This window comes from Oncorhynchus gorbuscha, linkage group LG25 (genome assembly GCF_021184085.1).
Source record: "Oncorhynchus gorbuscha isolate QuinsamMale2020 ecotype Even-year linkage group LG25, OgorEven_v1.0, whole genome shotgun sequence".
Classification (NCBI taxonomy): Eukaryota; Metazoa; Chordata; class Actinopteri; order Salmoniformes; family Salmonidae; genus Oncorhynchus; species Oncorhynchus gorbuscha.
This window is the reverse complement of record NC_060197.1, coordinates 6,326,821-6,343,842: the sequence shown is the minus strand read 5'-3', so window position 1 is coordinate 6,343,842 and position 17,022 is coordinate 6,326,821. Positions and strand designations below refer to the sequence as shown.

Here is a 17,022-nt window from a genome sequence, read left to right as displayed (position 1 = left end):
CACCGTTTCGTTAGAACTACAACTCCCACCAGCTGAATATCTCACGTTCTCCACTTTTTGGGGGGCATTTTCTAAAAGTACTGGCAGTCAGTAAAAAAAAAACGGCCTGTAACTAATGGGTTCTTACCATACTGTAAATCCTCAGTTCAAACAGGCACGCTCCGGCATGCTATCAAGGCGGAAGGAGAAGGCTAGTTCAATTGAGATTTTTCTAATTTTCGGCGATGTGTCATACTTGTGTCAAATATGTTTTATAAAAGGCATTTGGTATGAGTCAATGGGAGAAGTGAGAAATTCTTCCTTAGTTGTTAATTATCTGTAAATATAGAGGCACAACCTAGAGTCGAGCCAATGTCTTAAGTAGATGGACATGTTATGACTCCAACCTCGTGAAAGTGATAACTGAAATGTTTTAATTTAGGTCAAAATCAACTTTATATCGAAGGAGTGCCTTTGATTTGTCAGTGCACATGCACAGTTCGCACAACAAGACCGTTAGACTCGATGACGTGTTTCTGCGCATGAGCTTAGCTAGCCAACGTCGCCATGACACCGACTACAAGTGTGATCTAGTCTTTCTATTGGAGAAGTTGTTTCTGCCTTTCTTGATACTGTACTGTGTTTGATATTAGTTTGACACTTTTTTCAAACAAAAGAAGCGAATGTACTACTTATGAATGAAAATAGCCTTAAAAACCGCAACAGCCAAGCCCAAAAATAAGGTCTCTTTCAATCTCTATTGATTGACAGCGTTGCATTTTTCTCTATATTTTTTTAAACAAGTTGCTTGTTTTGCAGTTCACTTGTCTGTGCAACCAAGTATCAAATAAAATTGTACATTTAAGTTTTTTTTAAATTCAATGTTGACGATCCAAAATGTTGTGGAGACCAAAATATATATATATTTTTTTATTTCAACTTATTTGAAGAAAAGTGCAAGGGTGACAATATACTTGACTGTCACCTTATGATTTTGTAAAATGTTGTACAAATTGAGCAATCACTTGATTATAAATCAGTTCCACTATTAAATGCCATGTAATATAATGATAATGGTGTGACAGAGTATAAAAACAACTTTGCCACCCGGTGTTAGTGTGCCTGTTTGAACTGAGGATTTACAGTATGGTAAGAACCCATTAGTTACAGGACACTTTTTTTTTTACTGACTGCCAGTACTTTTAGAAAATGCCCCCAAAAAGTGGAGAAAGTGAGATATTCAGCTGGTGGGAGTTGTAGTTATAATGAAACGGTGATAACTTTTCAGCTTCGTGCTTCTTCTTGGCCGTCCAATTGATTGACCTTCATGTCTTGAAGTAATGATGGACTGTCGTTTCTCTTTGCTTATTTGAGCTGTTCTTGCTCTCATATGGACTTGGTCTTTTACCAAATATGGCTATCTTCTGTATACCAACCCTACCTTGTCACAAGAGACTGTAGAGACAGCATCCAAGATGGACGTTCATATACACCGTTTCATGAGGCTTGCCATCTTTCTACAGCCAGTTTTACTGGGATTACAACGCCTGCGCACTAGCACTCAGTGCACACAAGGAGCAGTGACAATGTGATCACGTTATCCAAAAACATGACAGACATTGGACGAATACACTTTTTTATATCTTTGGCTTTCACTCACAGCCGAAGATATTACAATTTTATATTCGTCCAATGTCTGTCATGTTTTTGGATAACGTGATGACATCGTCACTGCTCCTTGTGTGCACTGAGTGCGCAGGCATAGTAATCCCAGTAAAACTGGCTCTAGAAAGATGGCATGCCCCATGAAGTGGCGTATACGAACATTCATCTTGAATACTGTCTCTACAGTCTCTTGGGCACCCCCTACTCGGGCACGGGGCAATGAGTAGACCATAGTGGTTCAGGTCCAGTAAAAAAATGGTTGTGGAATGTCTTGTTGTCGCTACCATCTCTAGCACAGAAGAGAGATAGAGAGCAGTTGCTTAGGTACAGTATCTCTACCCGACATAACATTTAAAAACCTCAGTATAATTGATTGATAGTTGTTATTCAGCAGTCTTAAAAGTATGCCTTATCTATTTTTAAGAACTATTGATATGGTGATTTCGTCAGGCAGCAGGCAGTTTGTTGTTTATTTCTCTCATGATTATACTGTATGTTCCATGTATTGGGCCTAATTACTCTATTTAAACTGCGCTTTAGTATTTCATTTTCTTCTGTTTGTTTTTTATTTATTTATTGTAGTTGTTGTTTTATCTTTTTGTTGTCAATGTGGAAGATGAAATTCCAATAAGAACATTGTTACAAAATTAGAGAAAAAAAATTATATATATCTATATACAGTATATTATTACAAAATTAGGCTGACGGCATCCCCTGGTGGATGCAGTGTGTTATGGCTGCTTGCAGAAAGTAAGTCATTGGCCATACCTACCCTCTACAGTTGTGATATCGACAAACATAGAGGGCTATATTAGCCATGTTAGTATCTCTGTCAAAACTGCTACCTGTATTTTGTTTATAACAAACGAGTGTACATGTTTTTAGAAACTACTCATTCCTATTCATGTGTACCAAGTAAAGGTGCAAGTTTGTTTTAACACACATTGAAAGGAAACACCCAGCTCAGCCGGGCAGAGCCCAACAACCATGCTCCTCTAGGTCTACATCCACCACCACCTCAGTTCAGTTTGTTTCACCTGCATTAATAGGGATGTGATTTAGACCCGTGTCAACCATGGATTAGTTTCTCCTGGCCCATAGATTACTTTCAGGTTTGTGTTTTTTGTCATGAATCTTGATCTGGAGGCAGCTCTGCAAAGTGGTCACTTGCTGGCACAGCCACAACGTCATACAATCAGATTTTAACCTTAACCACACTGCTAACCCTAATGGCTAACCTTAGATGAAGACCTAAAAGGTAATTTTTGTTTTCAATATAGCCAATTTTGACTTTGAAACTGGCCTGTCTAAGGGGATATTGCTAATTTCTGCCTCCAGGACAAGACACATGACAATAAATGTCAAACTACTTCAGGGTTGCGGAACTGACTAACATCAACTTAACTGGGCTGGTGGCGCCCCCAGGGGTTGCAGTGTGTTATGGCCACTTGCAGAAAGCAAGTCATTGGCTATACCTACCCCTCTACAATTCTGATATCTATGAACATAGAGGGCTATGAGTGGTCTGGCTGACACAATTGAATGTTCAAATATTACAGTAACATCTGTGTGTTTATGCGTGCCATCATGTGCTTAATTGTATAGTTGATGGAAACTGGGGCGAGTGAGAGATGGACCAGTCCTAGAGAAGTAAGCCAGCAGAGGGGCTGAGCATAGCCCTGAGTCCCTTCTTAAAATAAGATGCTCTTCCTCAAGGTTGGGTTGCTGTTAAACACTTTGTGACAAATATTGCTTTTCTGCTATGCCGTGGTTGAGGACGAGTACACAGGACCAAAGCTTAAAGGAGGTAAGGTTATGTCGATAATACAATGCTTTGTACTCAAATGCATGGTATGGTATAGAGTCCACTGCAACTCATACCATGCTAGACTATGGAATCTATGGAATCTCCCGTGGTGTAAAGTACTTAATTAGAAATAGTGTAAAGTACTACTTAAGTAGTTTTTTGGGGTATCTGTACTTTACTATTTATATTTTTAATTAATTTTACTTTACTACATTCCTAAAGAAAATAATGTACTTTTTACTCCCTACATTTTCCCTGATACCCTAATGTACACGTTACATTTTCAATGCTTAGCAGGACAGGAAAAATGTCTAATTCACACACTTATCAATAGAACATCCCTGGTCATCCCTCTAACTCTGATCTGGCAGACTCACTAAACACACACGATTCATTTGTAAATTATGTCTGAGTTACTGTTGAAGTTGGCAGTTTACATACACCTTAGCCAAATACATTTAAACCCCGTTTTTGACAATTCCTGACATTTAATCCTAGTAGAAATTCCCTTTCTTAGGTCAGAGAGGAAATCACCACTTTATTTTCAAAATGTGAAATTTAAGAATTATAGTAGAGAATTTTTTTTCAGCTTTTATTTATTTCATCACATTCCCAGTGGGTCAGAAGTTTACATACACTCAATTAGTATGTGGTAGAAACTAATCCATGTATCTGAGTCAGATTTGTAGGCCTCCTTGCTCGCACATGGTTTTTCAGTTCTGCCCACACATTTTTCTAAAGGATTGAGGTCAGGGCTTTGTGATGGCCACTTCAAAACCTTGACTTGGTTGTCCTTAAGCCATTTTTCCACAACTTTGGAAGTATGCTTGGGGTCATTGTCCATTTGGAAGACCCATTTGCGACCAAGCTTCAACTTCTTGACTGATGTCTTGAGATGTTGCGTCAAAATATCCACATAATGCTCCTTCCTCGTGATGCCATCTATTTTGTGAAGTGCACCAGTCCCTCCTGCAGCAAAAGCACCCCCACAACATGATGCTGCCACCCCCGTGCTTCACGGTTGTGATGGTGTTCTTTGGCTTGCAAGCCACCCCCTTTTTCCTCCAAACATAACAACAGTCATTATGGCCAAACAGTTCTATTTTTGTTTCATCCGACCAGAGGACATTTCTCCAAAAAGTATGATCTTTGTCCCCATGTGCAGTTGCAAACCATAGTCTGGCTTTTTTATGGAGGTTTTGGAGCAGAGGCTTCTTCCTTGCTGAGCGGCCTTTCAGGTTATGTCGATATAGGACTGGTTTTACTGTGGATATAAATACTTTTTTACTTGTTTCCTTCATCTTCACAAGGTCCTTTGCTGTTGTTCTGGGATTTATTTGCACTTCTCGCACCAAAATACGTTCATCTCTAGGAGATAGAACTCGTCTCCGTCCTGAGCGGTATGCTGGCTGCGTGGTCCCATGGTGTTTACACTTGCATACTATTGTTTGTACAGATGAACGTGGTACATTCCGGCGTTTGGAAATTGCTCCCAAGGATGAACCAGACTTGTGGAGGTCTACAATTATTTTCTGAGGTCTTGGCTGATTTAATTTTCCCATGATGTCAAGCAAAGAGCCACTGAGTTTGAAGGGTGGCCTTGAAATAGATCCACAGGTACACCTCCAATTGACTCAAATGATGTCAATTAGCCTATCAGAAGCTTCTAAAGCCATGACATCCTTTTCTGATTTTGTCCAAGCTGTTTAAAGGCACAGTCAACTTAGTGTATGTAAACTTCTGACCCACTGGAATTGTGATACAGTGAATTATAAGTGAAATATCCTGTCGGTAAACAATTGTTGTCATGCACAAAGTAGATGTCCTAACCAACTGGCCAAAACTATAGTTTGTTAACAAGAAATTTGTGAAGTGGTTGAAAAACAAGATTTAATGACTCTAACTTAAGTGTATGTAAACTTCCGACTTCAACTATGTCTGAGTGTTGGAGCGTGCCCTTGGCTATCTGTCATAAAAATTAAATGGTGCCTTCTGGTACGCTTAATACAAGAAATTTGAAATGATTTGTACTTTTACTTTTAAGTTTTAAACCAAATACCTTTACTCAAGTAGTATCTTACTTGGTGACGTTCACTTTTACTTGAGTCATTTTCTGTTGTCGTGACGTTGTATTAGTTAATGTGACGACTGTTGCTCATCGAATGATTAAAGGTTTCTAATTGCGTGATTAACTGAATCAAGCAATTATTAACTCATTAACCTGGGGCACCATGGGAAAATTAGTTTTATTGAGTTTCTATTTCCCAAATTAACTAAAAGAATATCAGAATATCGATTTTACAACAGCCGCTAATTAATCAGTTACCTCTACAGTCTCGTTCTGAACGTCGCATAATCTGATATTTTTCCATTTCCTTTTTGCATAATGATAGTAAGTGGGACTGATCCTGGTCTGTGTCTGGAGTCCATATGGACTTTCCTCCATAGCTACCTCAAACACATTGTCTTCTTCAGGACCTTGCGCAAAGCTAATGGGAAAAAAATCAGTTGGGTAGCTCTTCCCAGGTTTAGAAAATTACCAGAGATAATTATAGAAACAAATGGATTTAATTAGTGTAGTCTATTCATTGCTTTCCCAGCATCCCCAAGGGAGAGAGTACAATGGTACTGTAGACCAGAAATTGTCATAATGTCATATGCTTGCATTACAGACCAAGTGTTTGAGAAACATAGTCAGGACACTGCGTATGTGGAGTTCTTATTAGTATCTGATGATACCATTATGATCCAACCAAACACATCTAGAGGACGTTTGTAGTGGTTTCTGTGTGTTTAATAACACACACACACAGGGGCTGGAATCGCTCTTCTCACTGCAAAGGATGAACGTGTTCTGTTTTGCCTGATCTCCACTGTGAACCTGTGGATCAGACAGAAAACACTTAGATGACAACCTATCTGTTTCCCTGAGATTTCAGTAGGTAAATAGAATGAAGCATAAACATTTCATCAGAGGCAGACTTCATCTGTTGTATTTGATGGGGTAGAATTTTCCCTCACTGAGGCTCAAAGCAAATCACTGGGGGCTTAGACCTAAAAGCTGCTTATGATTGGTAGCGAAGCCTGATTCTTTGATTCCTGACAACTGTTCTGCCACAAGATTATGTGCTTTTCTGGGTTTGAAATCACCCAGAGAGGGGAATTAGATCTCCACAGCAGCTCCTGTCGTACACCGCGTTCTGATCCCTAGTCTTCTCTCCTCATTTTTCCCACCGCTGTCTGTGCCTTATTCATCTCCCTTTCCTCTGTCCTGCACTTTGCTGAAGTTGCAGAGTGTGGTGTGGGCTAACTAACAGAGGCAGAACAGAGCAGCTGACGAGCACAAAGCTCTCTGCCGCCCGTATCAGACACGCTGGGTGAACAAAGCCCCTCTGCTCCACAGACATACAATGGTACAATAGCTGACCGGGCTGTTACAACATGTGCCATACTCGCATTATGGAAGCACAGATCTGGTAGATTGGACAATTCAAACGAGTTGGATGCATGATTAATGACAACGCAGTGTTAATTGGAGCAATTAGAAGAACATTGTGCTTTGGAAGTGTTCAAATTGCCTCTGTGTCCGCTGTCATTCCCCACATACAGTACAGTAGGGCGGTTGGGAACGGGGTTACAAAACATTGGGAGTTGCCATTCCCACCCCCATATTCTCTGCTCCCTCTCACTGAGGTGTCAAACGTGGAGTCATAAACATAGCCTTACTGCAGCAGACATACCACATATTATTCAGACACTCAGGGTATAGGAATGGATTAGACCAAAGCAAGTTCGGACAAGACAACACCACTTTTATGCAGCTAACCATATTAGCCTATTCTAGCCATGTTTATACATGGTTCTAACATGCAGCCTTTGTCCTGATCTTGTCCACACTCTGATTGTGCCCACATTTTTAGCGTAGATGATTAAAAGACGCATTGTGATCTGACTGTGATCAGACCTTATAAGTGTAAATATACTAAATCAGGTCAAGATCAGGAGGACGAAGGATACATGCTAACGGCAGACATAAACAGGGCTATCGATTCATGCACACTCTGCCTACGATGGTATGATACATCTACTGATGCATCATCTGTAGCTGACATCCTGTTGGCTAAACCACAGTAGCAGCCAATCAGCAGAGGGATGTACTGACTCTGTGGTACAGAACATGGAACAGGTTGGCTAACTGTCCCACTTAGTCACCCACCACATCACACTCACCAGATGGCACCCCGCAGATGGCATGAGAAGCCGTTGGAGGGTACAGGAGGGGTAACGGACCTACACATACTGGACAGAGAGAGAGAGATGAATGGATCCATAGAGTCAGAGTTCACATCACCAGAGGAGTACAGGCAGGGGACAAACCCTAAACCTGACTGGGGCCTTTGGTTCAGTAGAGAAGGATCTGGTTCTGATGTGGCTAGTCAACTTATTTGCATGTCATTTGGGGTAGTCTCTCTCTTCCATCACTCCCTCAGCGTGTGAGGAAGTCTCACCCTGCCTCACTTCCTTCCTGCCTCTGGCCAAGCTTCTTTCAGAGGGCCAGCCAGCAATGCTGTTCATTCTACTGAGAGGCATATGCATTCTCCTCAGCTCTTCTGGTATGTCAAACACTCACAAGACTTGTAAGGCGTATGGTGCAGTCTGTGTTGTGAGTCTGATTGTCCAGTCACTTATAGAAAGGAGACAATGACTCAGACTTAGAACATAAAATGAAGTATTATGACCCAAAATGGGTAAATAAGGGAATGTTATGTAGTGGTGAGGGATGATGCCGTTTGGTGAGAGTATCCCTTCGGAATGTGAATGTTTTCATAGAGTTAGTACAATATACACAGAGTGTACAAATCATTAAGAACACCTTCCTAATACTGAGTTGCACAACCCAATAAGGGATCATAGCTTTAACCGGGTCAGTTTATGTCATGTTTATATCCAAGAAAAAGTTTATATCCAAGAAAAAGCTCCAGTTGAAACTGAATAAAGGGAAATCATTTTCCTTTTATAGACCACCTCATGGCTTATAACTTAATACATAACTGTGGGATGGATAAAAAACTGTGAAACAAAAATGTTGGATATTATGTTATGTTTTGAGATTACTGGCTATGAAGATTTTACTGTTCGACTGCACTCTGTATTTTTCTACAACTCCACCGGAAATGAGCAGTCTGGGCTATGTGTAACATGGAGGAAAAAGTTATCTTGGCATTTATTGAAAGTACCAGACTGCTTTTACAGAATGTCTTTAACCCACCAGAGATAAGACTTAACACTGTGAGACATTCAGAAAGGGAGTTCACACAGTTATCTCTCCCAGGGGAAATGCATTATTGGAATGCTAAGTGGGGTTTAGTTGAAAGAGGAGCACAGTTTGTGTTGGCATGGAGCGAGCTGCTGTGAGCGACAACAACTGCCCTCTCGTATTTCAGCTTCCCAAAAAGCAGACAGAAAAATGCTAAATATGCAGCAGTGTGACCTCAACCCTTAGATGAGCCACTATTTTAAGACAAAGGTGTCTAATTCCTTTCACCTAGGTACTTTTCTCCTTTATCTCCAATAAATAATTTCAGCACATGTACAATACTGTCTAATATATGTAGTTTACAAACAGTAGATTATTATATAGACATTGTATAATGTAGTTCAATTGCTAATGGATGACCTCATTGTTGAGGAATGTGTTTTACTTCTTAAATTGCTAGTAATATTGTATGTACTAATTATGTTGTACTGTATGTTTCAATGTTGCACATTTTATCAATTGTGTTCATGCAGAGGGGCTCCCTTGGAAAAGAGGCCTTGGTCTCAATAGGACTCCCTGCTAAAGGTTAAAAAAATAAGATTTTCTAGGGCCTGGAGCATTTCCTGGTCAGGTCACATGGTCAGAAAAAAAACCTGTCCTCTGACTGTGTGCCATGTTGTTATTGAACACATATCTGGACATTGACAATGTTGCCTAAACACCAGTGCAACCTTAGGAAACAGGCTATAGCTTCCTGCATACCTACCCTGAGCACACTCCTTCAGCAGTAACCAACCCAGTGCAGCAGCACAGTTAAGCTATGGAGCCATTATCACTGCATGAAATTAGGTTTCAAACAGCAAGAGCCTATACGTTTAGGGCTTGTCCGGGGCGAGTAGAGATGGAGTAATGGGCCCTTAGAGGGAGGCAAGAGCTGCACAGAGAAGTGGAATGGGAATGAGAACACAGATTGAATAGCTAGGAATGTCAACCAGAGTTATTGGAGCTCTGCATTCATTGCTACACCGCAACAGATGCAGCAGTATATTTCCTTAAACAGAGATCCATAAAAATAAGGACTAAATAAAAGGTAAATAACTCCAGGAGATATGGCAGCTTCCACAGTATGTTGCAAGAGATCTGAAAATAAGCACAGACCGTATTCACATCATCACAGCTTGTTATGTGAATATAGTGGGTTCCTAGGTTCTGTTTGGCATGATTGTAAAATATTTTACACCGAACTGAACCTAATCAACCCAAAGAGAACCTACACTGTAAGCACCTCCTGCATTTACATAATTAATCTGGTTTGGTGAATGGTAAAGGTGCTATTGGCTCTATACTGGCTGTTCAGTCAAGGTCACTGTCTTGTTTGAACCCAGCTAGGATATCTGAGTGAGTCTTCTCCCATTCATCCATATGGCTGTATTACCATCACTATATAAGGGTGGCAGGTAGCCTAGTGGTTAGAGTGTTGGGCCAGTACAATGACTACATAAGATTATTTACAAAATAAGAATTTGTTCTTAACTGAATAAAATGTCATTTAGTTCTTACCTAGTTAAATAAATAAAAATATATTTAAAAAATCACTGTGAATCAGTCTGGCACCCTCACTCGTCCTAGGGTTATTTTCAACCAGCTCTTATGGGAAGTGTGGAAACAACTATGCACTTACATCATGACCCTCACACATAGGCACATAGTGAACATGATTAATAATGTTCACCTCTGAAGCGCTCTGGGGCTGGGTGACTCATCCAACGCCTTACCGCCACTGACCTCGTTCATCTTTATATCACCCACATGGGTAAATCCAATGAGGAGATGGCACGTGGGTACCTGCTTCCTACAGGGTAGGGCAGTGTGAGCAGAACCAGCGGTGTTGTTTGACTTAGCAAACGAGGATCGGATGTCGTCGATCTTCTTTTCAAAATGGTTGACGAAGTCATCTGCAGAGAGGGAGGAGGGGGGGAGGGGGAGGAGGATTCAGGAGGGAGGAGAATGTGGCAAAGAGCTTCCTAGGGTTAGAGGCAGATGCTTGGAATTTAGAGTGGTAGAAAGTGGCTTTAGCAGCAGAGACAGAGGAGGAAAATGTAGAGAGGACGGAGTGAAAGGATGTGGATTAATTGTCGGAGTAGAGGACCTTGTGCATTTCAGGTAAAATAACAACTCAATGTTTATATCCCAGGACAACTTAGCTAGCAGATCTGTCCCCAAATTAATGTAATTGGTTCAGAGTTTGTTTTGATATTGTAACCTGCGTGTCACGACTGTGTTTGGTGTGGGGGGACAAAATAAACGTATGCACGCACGCAGCCAGTTTGTGTGAGCAGTGTGGGTGCAATAATTTAATAATATAGATTTGTAAATGTATTTTTCAATGCTCGTGCATGTGATGCTAGCGGTGTAGTCAGACTGTTATAGCTCCTCTCACCAACCTCCACCTATACAGCCTATAGGTTAAACATAATATACACTATATAGTCTATGATTAGGCTGAGACATTTTTTTCTTCTTTATTTCCACCTTGTAGCCTAGATGCTGTAAAAAAAAAAAAAAAACATTTAGTTAAAAAATATCAAAGAAAGGTGTTTCGACACAGCAAGTACAACGCAAACATTTTTAATAACGGAATCGGCTCAATCCATTGAATTTCGTATGTATTCGTGAGTCTTCGTATGAGTTCGGAGAAGCCCAGGAGAGGGAGTTGAGTCAGAGCCGCACTGTTCCCTAGGTTGCATGTGACTCATCGAGTTTGCAGTGAAGTAGGCTACAATTCATTCCTACGGAATGTTCACCTGAGAGAGCGAAAGCACTGCTAAATAACAGGTGAGTTTTATTAGAAACGCATGTCACTGTTATAATGGTTCGCTAAGTGATTCATGTTATTTCCAATAAGTTACTTTAACATTTTGGGGGAGAAAATAGAACTTCAAAAAAATGATCGACTTGTTGTGATTATCTACTGTAGCACCAACTTTGCTATGAGTTATATATAGTTCAAACCCTGTTTGTATATGGGAAGGCTAGTTTGTAAAAACAACTTGATACACTTTACACACGGACAGTCATTTCGAAATGAGGTCGTTTCATTGAAGTTTGTACCAAATTTACACTAATTGTGATTTTCCATTACCTGTAGACCGAGTCGTTTTGAGTAATGTGGTGCCATTAGAAGCGAAGGACGATTGCACGGTAACCTGATTTAGAAACGGAAATTACAAATTCACTGCTGAAGGAACGTAGTTTACAAACTTAGTAAAGCAACTGGTGAAATATCCACATATTCAAAAAGGAACATGGCAACGGGTGGATTTAAACCAAATGCACAGACAGACTTTCTGGAGGAATGGAAGGCTAAACGGGAGAAAATGAGGGCAAAAATGCTCGGGGACATCGCTGCGGCCACCGGCGCGTGCACTGGTGGTATTGTCCCTGCGTCCCTGGGGAGCCACAGCAACAAAAGTGAGATGCGCAATGCTACCTCGAGCACCGAACTTAACAACAACGGCAACCCGGACCGCGGGACATCATACCCCATGGCTCGCTCATCATCATCCTCAGCCTTGAAGAGACCTGACGATGAACCACACCCGACACCAGCCGTCAGAGGAGCGGATACACCGGGGAGTAACCTGAAGAAGACACCGCAGCCGGAGAAAGTGCCCTACACCCCACAAGAGTCCAGCCCCACTGCATGCAATGACCATGACAGTGACAAGGAGAGCCCCTCACCCAGTAAAGGCAAAGAGAAGAAAAACAGTGGTCCAAGCGCCAGGAAGGGGAAAGGACAGATAGAGAAGAGAAAGCTGAGGGAGAAGCGCAGATCAACAGGTGTTGTCAGCATGCCGTCCACCGAGGTGAGTCCAAGCTGTCTGTAACTTTCATTTGTTTACAAATCATCGCCTAGTTATTAAGCATGATGCATGGTGTAGGATGAGACTGTTTATTCTCTGTGCTGGCAACCTGTAGAACTATGCGAGAAATAAAAGTTGGACTTATCGGTCCATTAGGTTGTGTCATTATCGTTATGAAACGAACATTTTAATGTACCAGATGGGTTGGATGTTTGTGGGAAAATAATGGTTTGAGACCGAGTAGCTTTAATGACTAATTAGAAGTATTCAAATGGGGTTCTAAAACGTTCTTCTGACCTTCAAAAGGCCCACATAAACATGTCTGTTCAGGTGGAGTGTTTATGAAGACCCTCTGTCTAGCACAGACATGAAAAAAGTCTCCATGAGAATGCTGAAAATGTGCAGAGTGAGCAGTATTGTTGTTATTGCACTTAAATCGTGTCACAGCCTGGCAGCAGGGAAGCTGATGAAAGCTTGTCAACCACCAGTCCCCCACTCAATAATATGTCTGTCCTGTTATTCTAAGAACTTCCACCATCAGGGAAATTGTATGTATCCAGGGCCTTCAGAAAGTATTCACACCCTTTGACTTTTTCCACATTTTGTGTTACAGCCTGATTTTAAAACGGATTAAATTGAGATTTTGTGTCACTGGCCTACACACAATACCCCATAAGGTCAAAGTGGAATTATGTTTTTAGGAATGTTTACAAATTCATAAAAAATGAAAAGCTGAATTGTCTTGAGTCAAGTATTCAACCCCTTTGTTATGGCAAGCCTAAATTAGGCAAAAAAATGTGCTTAACAAGTCATATATTAAGTTGCATGGGCTTAATCTGTATGCAATAATAGTGGTTAACATGATTTTCGAATGACTACCTCATCTCTGTACCCCACACATGCAATTATCTGTAAGGTTCCTCAGTTGAGCTGTCAATTTCATACACAGATTCAAGCCAATGCCTCACAATGAAGGGCACTTATTGGTAGATGAATAAGAAATCAGCCATTGAATATTCCTTCGAGCATGGTGAAGTTATTAATTACAGTTTGTATAGTGTATCAGTACACCTAGTCACTACAAAGATACAGGTGTCCTTCCTAACTCAGTTGCTGAAGAGGAAGGAAACAACTCAGGGATTTCACCATGAAGCCAAGATAGGAGAAAACAACTGAGGATGGATCAACAATGTTGTAGTTACTCCACAATACTAACTTAAATGACAGAGTGAAAAGTAGGGTGTCTGTGCAGGATACAAATTTGACAAAACATGAATCCTGTTTGCAGTAAGGCACTAAAGTACAACTGCAAAAAATGTGGCAAAGAAATTAAACCAACTTTACACAGGCTATTGTTTGGCCGTAGCCCACCTCAAATAAATGAAAGATAACCCACAAGCCAATTGTAACCTTCTCTTGTGAAGTCCAGACGTAAGAGAGAGAACAAAGGCTAAACCCGGTCTAAACTTCCAATGCTCCACCCCCCTGCCCAACCCCCCTCCACGCCACTCTGCCAACCGCCAGGATGCCCAGCATCAGAACATTCCAGGCATTCCTGTGATTGGCAGATAGCAGGTTGATTGGCATGTTGGACCCCGTGAACACTGGGTACGGGTAAGTACAATACAACCACCTACTAGCCTAACACATAACACACAGCTGTCTGTGCGGGTCGCTACAATATTATAGGTATGCTTGTCGTCGGCAAGGACTCCAGTGTTTTATAGAAGGCAAATCCTAGAGGAAAACCTGGTTCCGTCTGCTTTCCAACAGACACTGGAAGACAACCTTGGAAGTTTCTGAGTGGCCTACTTACAGTCTTGACTTAAATCGACTTGAATATCTATAATGACACTTGAAAATGGCTGTCTAGAAATGATCAACAACCAACTTGACAGGGCTTGAAGAATAAAACAATAAATCATGTGAAAATATTGTACAGTCCAGGTATGCAAATCTCTTAGAGACTTACCCGTAAAGGCTCACAGCTGTAATTGATGGCAAAGGTGATTCTAACAGGTTGATTCAGAGGTGTGAATACTTACAGAAATATCTCATTTATGTATTTCATTGTCAATAACACATTTTGCACACATTTTAAACATGTTTTCACTTTGTCGTTATGGGTTATTGTGTGTAGATGGGTGAGAATCTTTTCGATGTAGTACATTTTTAATGCAGGCTTTAACACAACAAAATGTGGAATAGGTCAAGGGGTATGAATACTTTCTGAAGGCACTGTATAATGGGCATGTTTTATGATGTTGACACTGGCTCAGTGCCTTGAAGCCACAGAGTGTAGTCTACATATTAGGGGTCTGGCTTTTCTGACAGCTGCCCACGCCCAGAGCATGCTGCCGACTATGAAGTTTCACCTGGAGGTTGACCAGTGTCTCAGTTGGCTGGTGACCGCCTGTTATTAGACGGTCGGCAGTGCCAGTCAAGGAGTTTGAGAGGCTGGTCAGAAGCCAAGCCGTAATGCTAGGTTTCAACCCCACAGATCATGCCAAACTATGTGCGATCATACCCCATGCGACAACATTGCCTGTGTTTATTGCGTTGCATCTTTCCGATGGTAAATCTAAACCCTGACATGGCGATCACTGTATGATTTGGACCCTCTTCACACCAGGCCCCTTGTGTTATGAATTTTATTGAAAAGGTATGCTGGGGCATAATCAGCCTGCATGTTCTGTGGGGCACAATAGCTGTTGAGGGGGTTTCAGAGCAATAGGAAACCCAATCGCGCTACTCTTCCTATGATGGGCTGATAATGGTTCACGGTTAACCGAAGCAAACACTGGCTCTTCTGTGGAGTGTCAATCAGGACCACCTCCCCCATTCCAGGAAGGTGTCTCGTTTCAGCCTCCCAGTCAGTCTCACCCTCTCTGACGGAGAATGGTATGTGTCTACTGGCTGTTGGGGACCTCTGACCTGCTTAACAAATGCTTACTGAACAATGAAATACTGCTTAAGTGATGTGTGCGTTTGTCTCATTCGAGGTGAGTACTCACTCAGACAGTGTTATCTTCAATCTTGCTCTCTCCTTTTCTCTCTCTCTTTAGGATGTGTGTGTTGTCAGTGGTCCGTTTCTTGTTGGCCTCACCGTGGCTTAGGCCTAGTTGATGAGCCTCATTGTCTGGGGCCATCCATGTTTTATGACCAGCAGTGTGTTATAAGGCTCGGCTTGGAGACTGAGTTGCTTTCACTCGGGAGCATGAACTTTGTTTCATGTGGTGGGCTGGATCTCTCTGATCAAGTCTGCTGCTGTTGTGTCTGGAACACCCAGGGCTGTTCGTCAATAGCAACCGTGAACAAGCGGTATGATAGGCCAGGCTACACATTGGTGCCAATTAGCACTGGGCAATTCCATGGTAACGGAATACACTGAGACTCATATTTTTCACTTTAAAATGTATACCAAACCAAAAGCATTGATTTCAAAGTTGAACTGATCATACACAAGGGCTACTTTTAACGTTTTCCACGGGACATTTTGCAAAAACACAAAATTTGCATCTGCACTGTGTTTCCAGTAAATGTTTATTTATTTATTTTCTGTGTAAATTGTTCCAAGTGTGCATAGAGTTGTATGGTTTGTTAAACTTTGAAATCAATGTTTTTTTGTTTAGCATACATTTTAAAGTGAGTCTCAGCGTAATTCCGTTACTGTGGTGATGGGTAGCTTAGCGATTTTAAGAGCGCTGGTCCAGGAACCAAAATGTCACTGGTTAAAATCCCAGAGCCGACTTGTTAAAAGAAAATCTGTAATTGGGCCTTTGAACAAGGCACTCAACCCTAATTCTGCTAAATGACTAAAATGTAAAAAGGATAGGGCCGCAGGGTATAGCCGAGGGGATTTCTCCGAGCTTCTTCCTGGTTGCTGTTCAATCACTTTTGTGTAGTTTATGCATATCTGTCATGAGCTAAGAGGAATGTGTGTTCCCTGTACATAATCATGCTGATATCTTTCACTCCACGGACAAAGCAATGTGATTTATAACATTTGTTTTCCTATGAGAATCTGCATCAACAAAGTGCTAATAAACTGCTTGACAGTTGGCGTTGCCTCAATGTTTATGGCCCATTTGGAGATAAAGCCACAGCTCCAGCCTGATTGGTTGGATTATCATTTTGAGCTCAAACTGCAACCGCTTTGTTTTGTGAGGCTACAACAAGGTAGCACAGTTTGAACCCACAGTTTCTAAAGATCCATCGGCTCATATCTGTCTCTGGATATATGCACAACAGGCTCTCTCCAGGCGAGTGAGTTGAGTTTTATCTGCAGACAGACCACAAATGTATTTTCAAAGCCTTCGTGTTACAATTACACCATCGAAACATCTGTAAACGCTCTTGAGTGACATACCGCCATGTTGAAACAGTTTCTTTCTCTTCAGCATCTCTTGCTATTGTTGTGCTTAAAGTAGCAGTGCTGTCAATGAGGGGTA

The 17,022-nt window shown here is 41.4% G+C and overlaps 1 protein-coding gene and 1 long non-coding RNA gene across 3 annotated transcripts in view; one reads left to right on the top strand and one right to left on the bottom strand.

Moving 5' to 3' along the window:
- Nucleotides 1-5,909: 5,909 nt before the first annotated feature.
- Nucleotides 5,910-10,563, bottom strand: LOC124013912. Its single transcript, XR_006834936.1, has 3 exons — nucleotides 10,441-10,563; nucleotides 7,682-7,750; nucleotides 5,910-6,332 (listed from the first exon to the last, which is right to left on the bottom strand). It is a non-coding gene; the product is annotated as an uncharacterized LOC124013912 (long non-coding RNA).
- An 837-nt stretch (nucleotides 10,564-11,400) lies between these two features.
- Nucleotides 11,401-17,022, top strand: part of LOC124013911 (PRKC apoptosis WT1 regulator protein-like) — a 99,142-nt gene continuing 93,520 nt past the window's right edge. For both annotated transcript variants that reach the window (XM_046328472.1, XM_046328471.1), the window contains exons 1-2: nucleotides 11,401-11,543; nucleotides 11,857-12,574. In XM_046328472.1, the coding sequence (XP_046184428.1) occupies nucleotides 12,014-12,574 (561 nt within the window). In that variant the 5' untranslated portion in view covers nucleotides 11,401-11,543; nucleotides 11,857-12,013. The remainder of the gene's footprint in view (nucleotides 11,544-11,856; nucleotides 12,575-17,022) is intronic.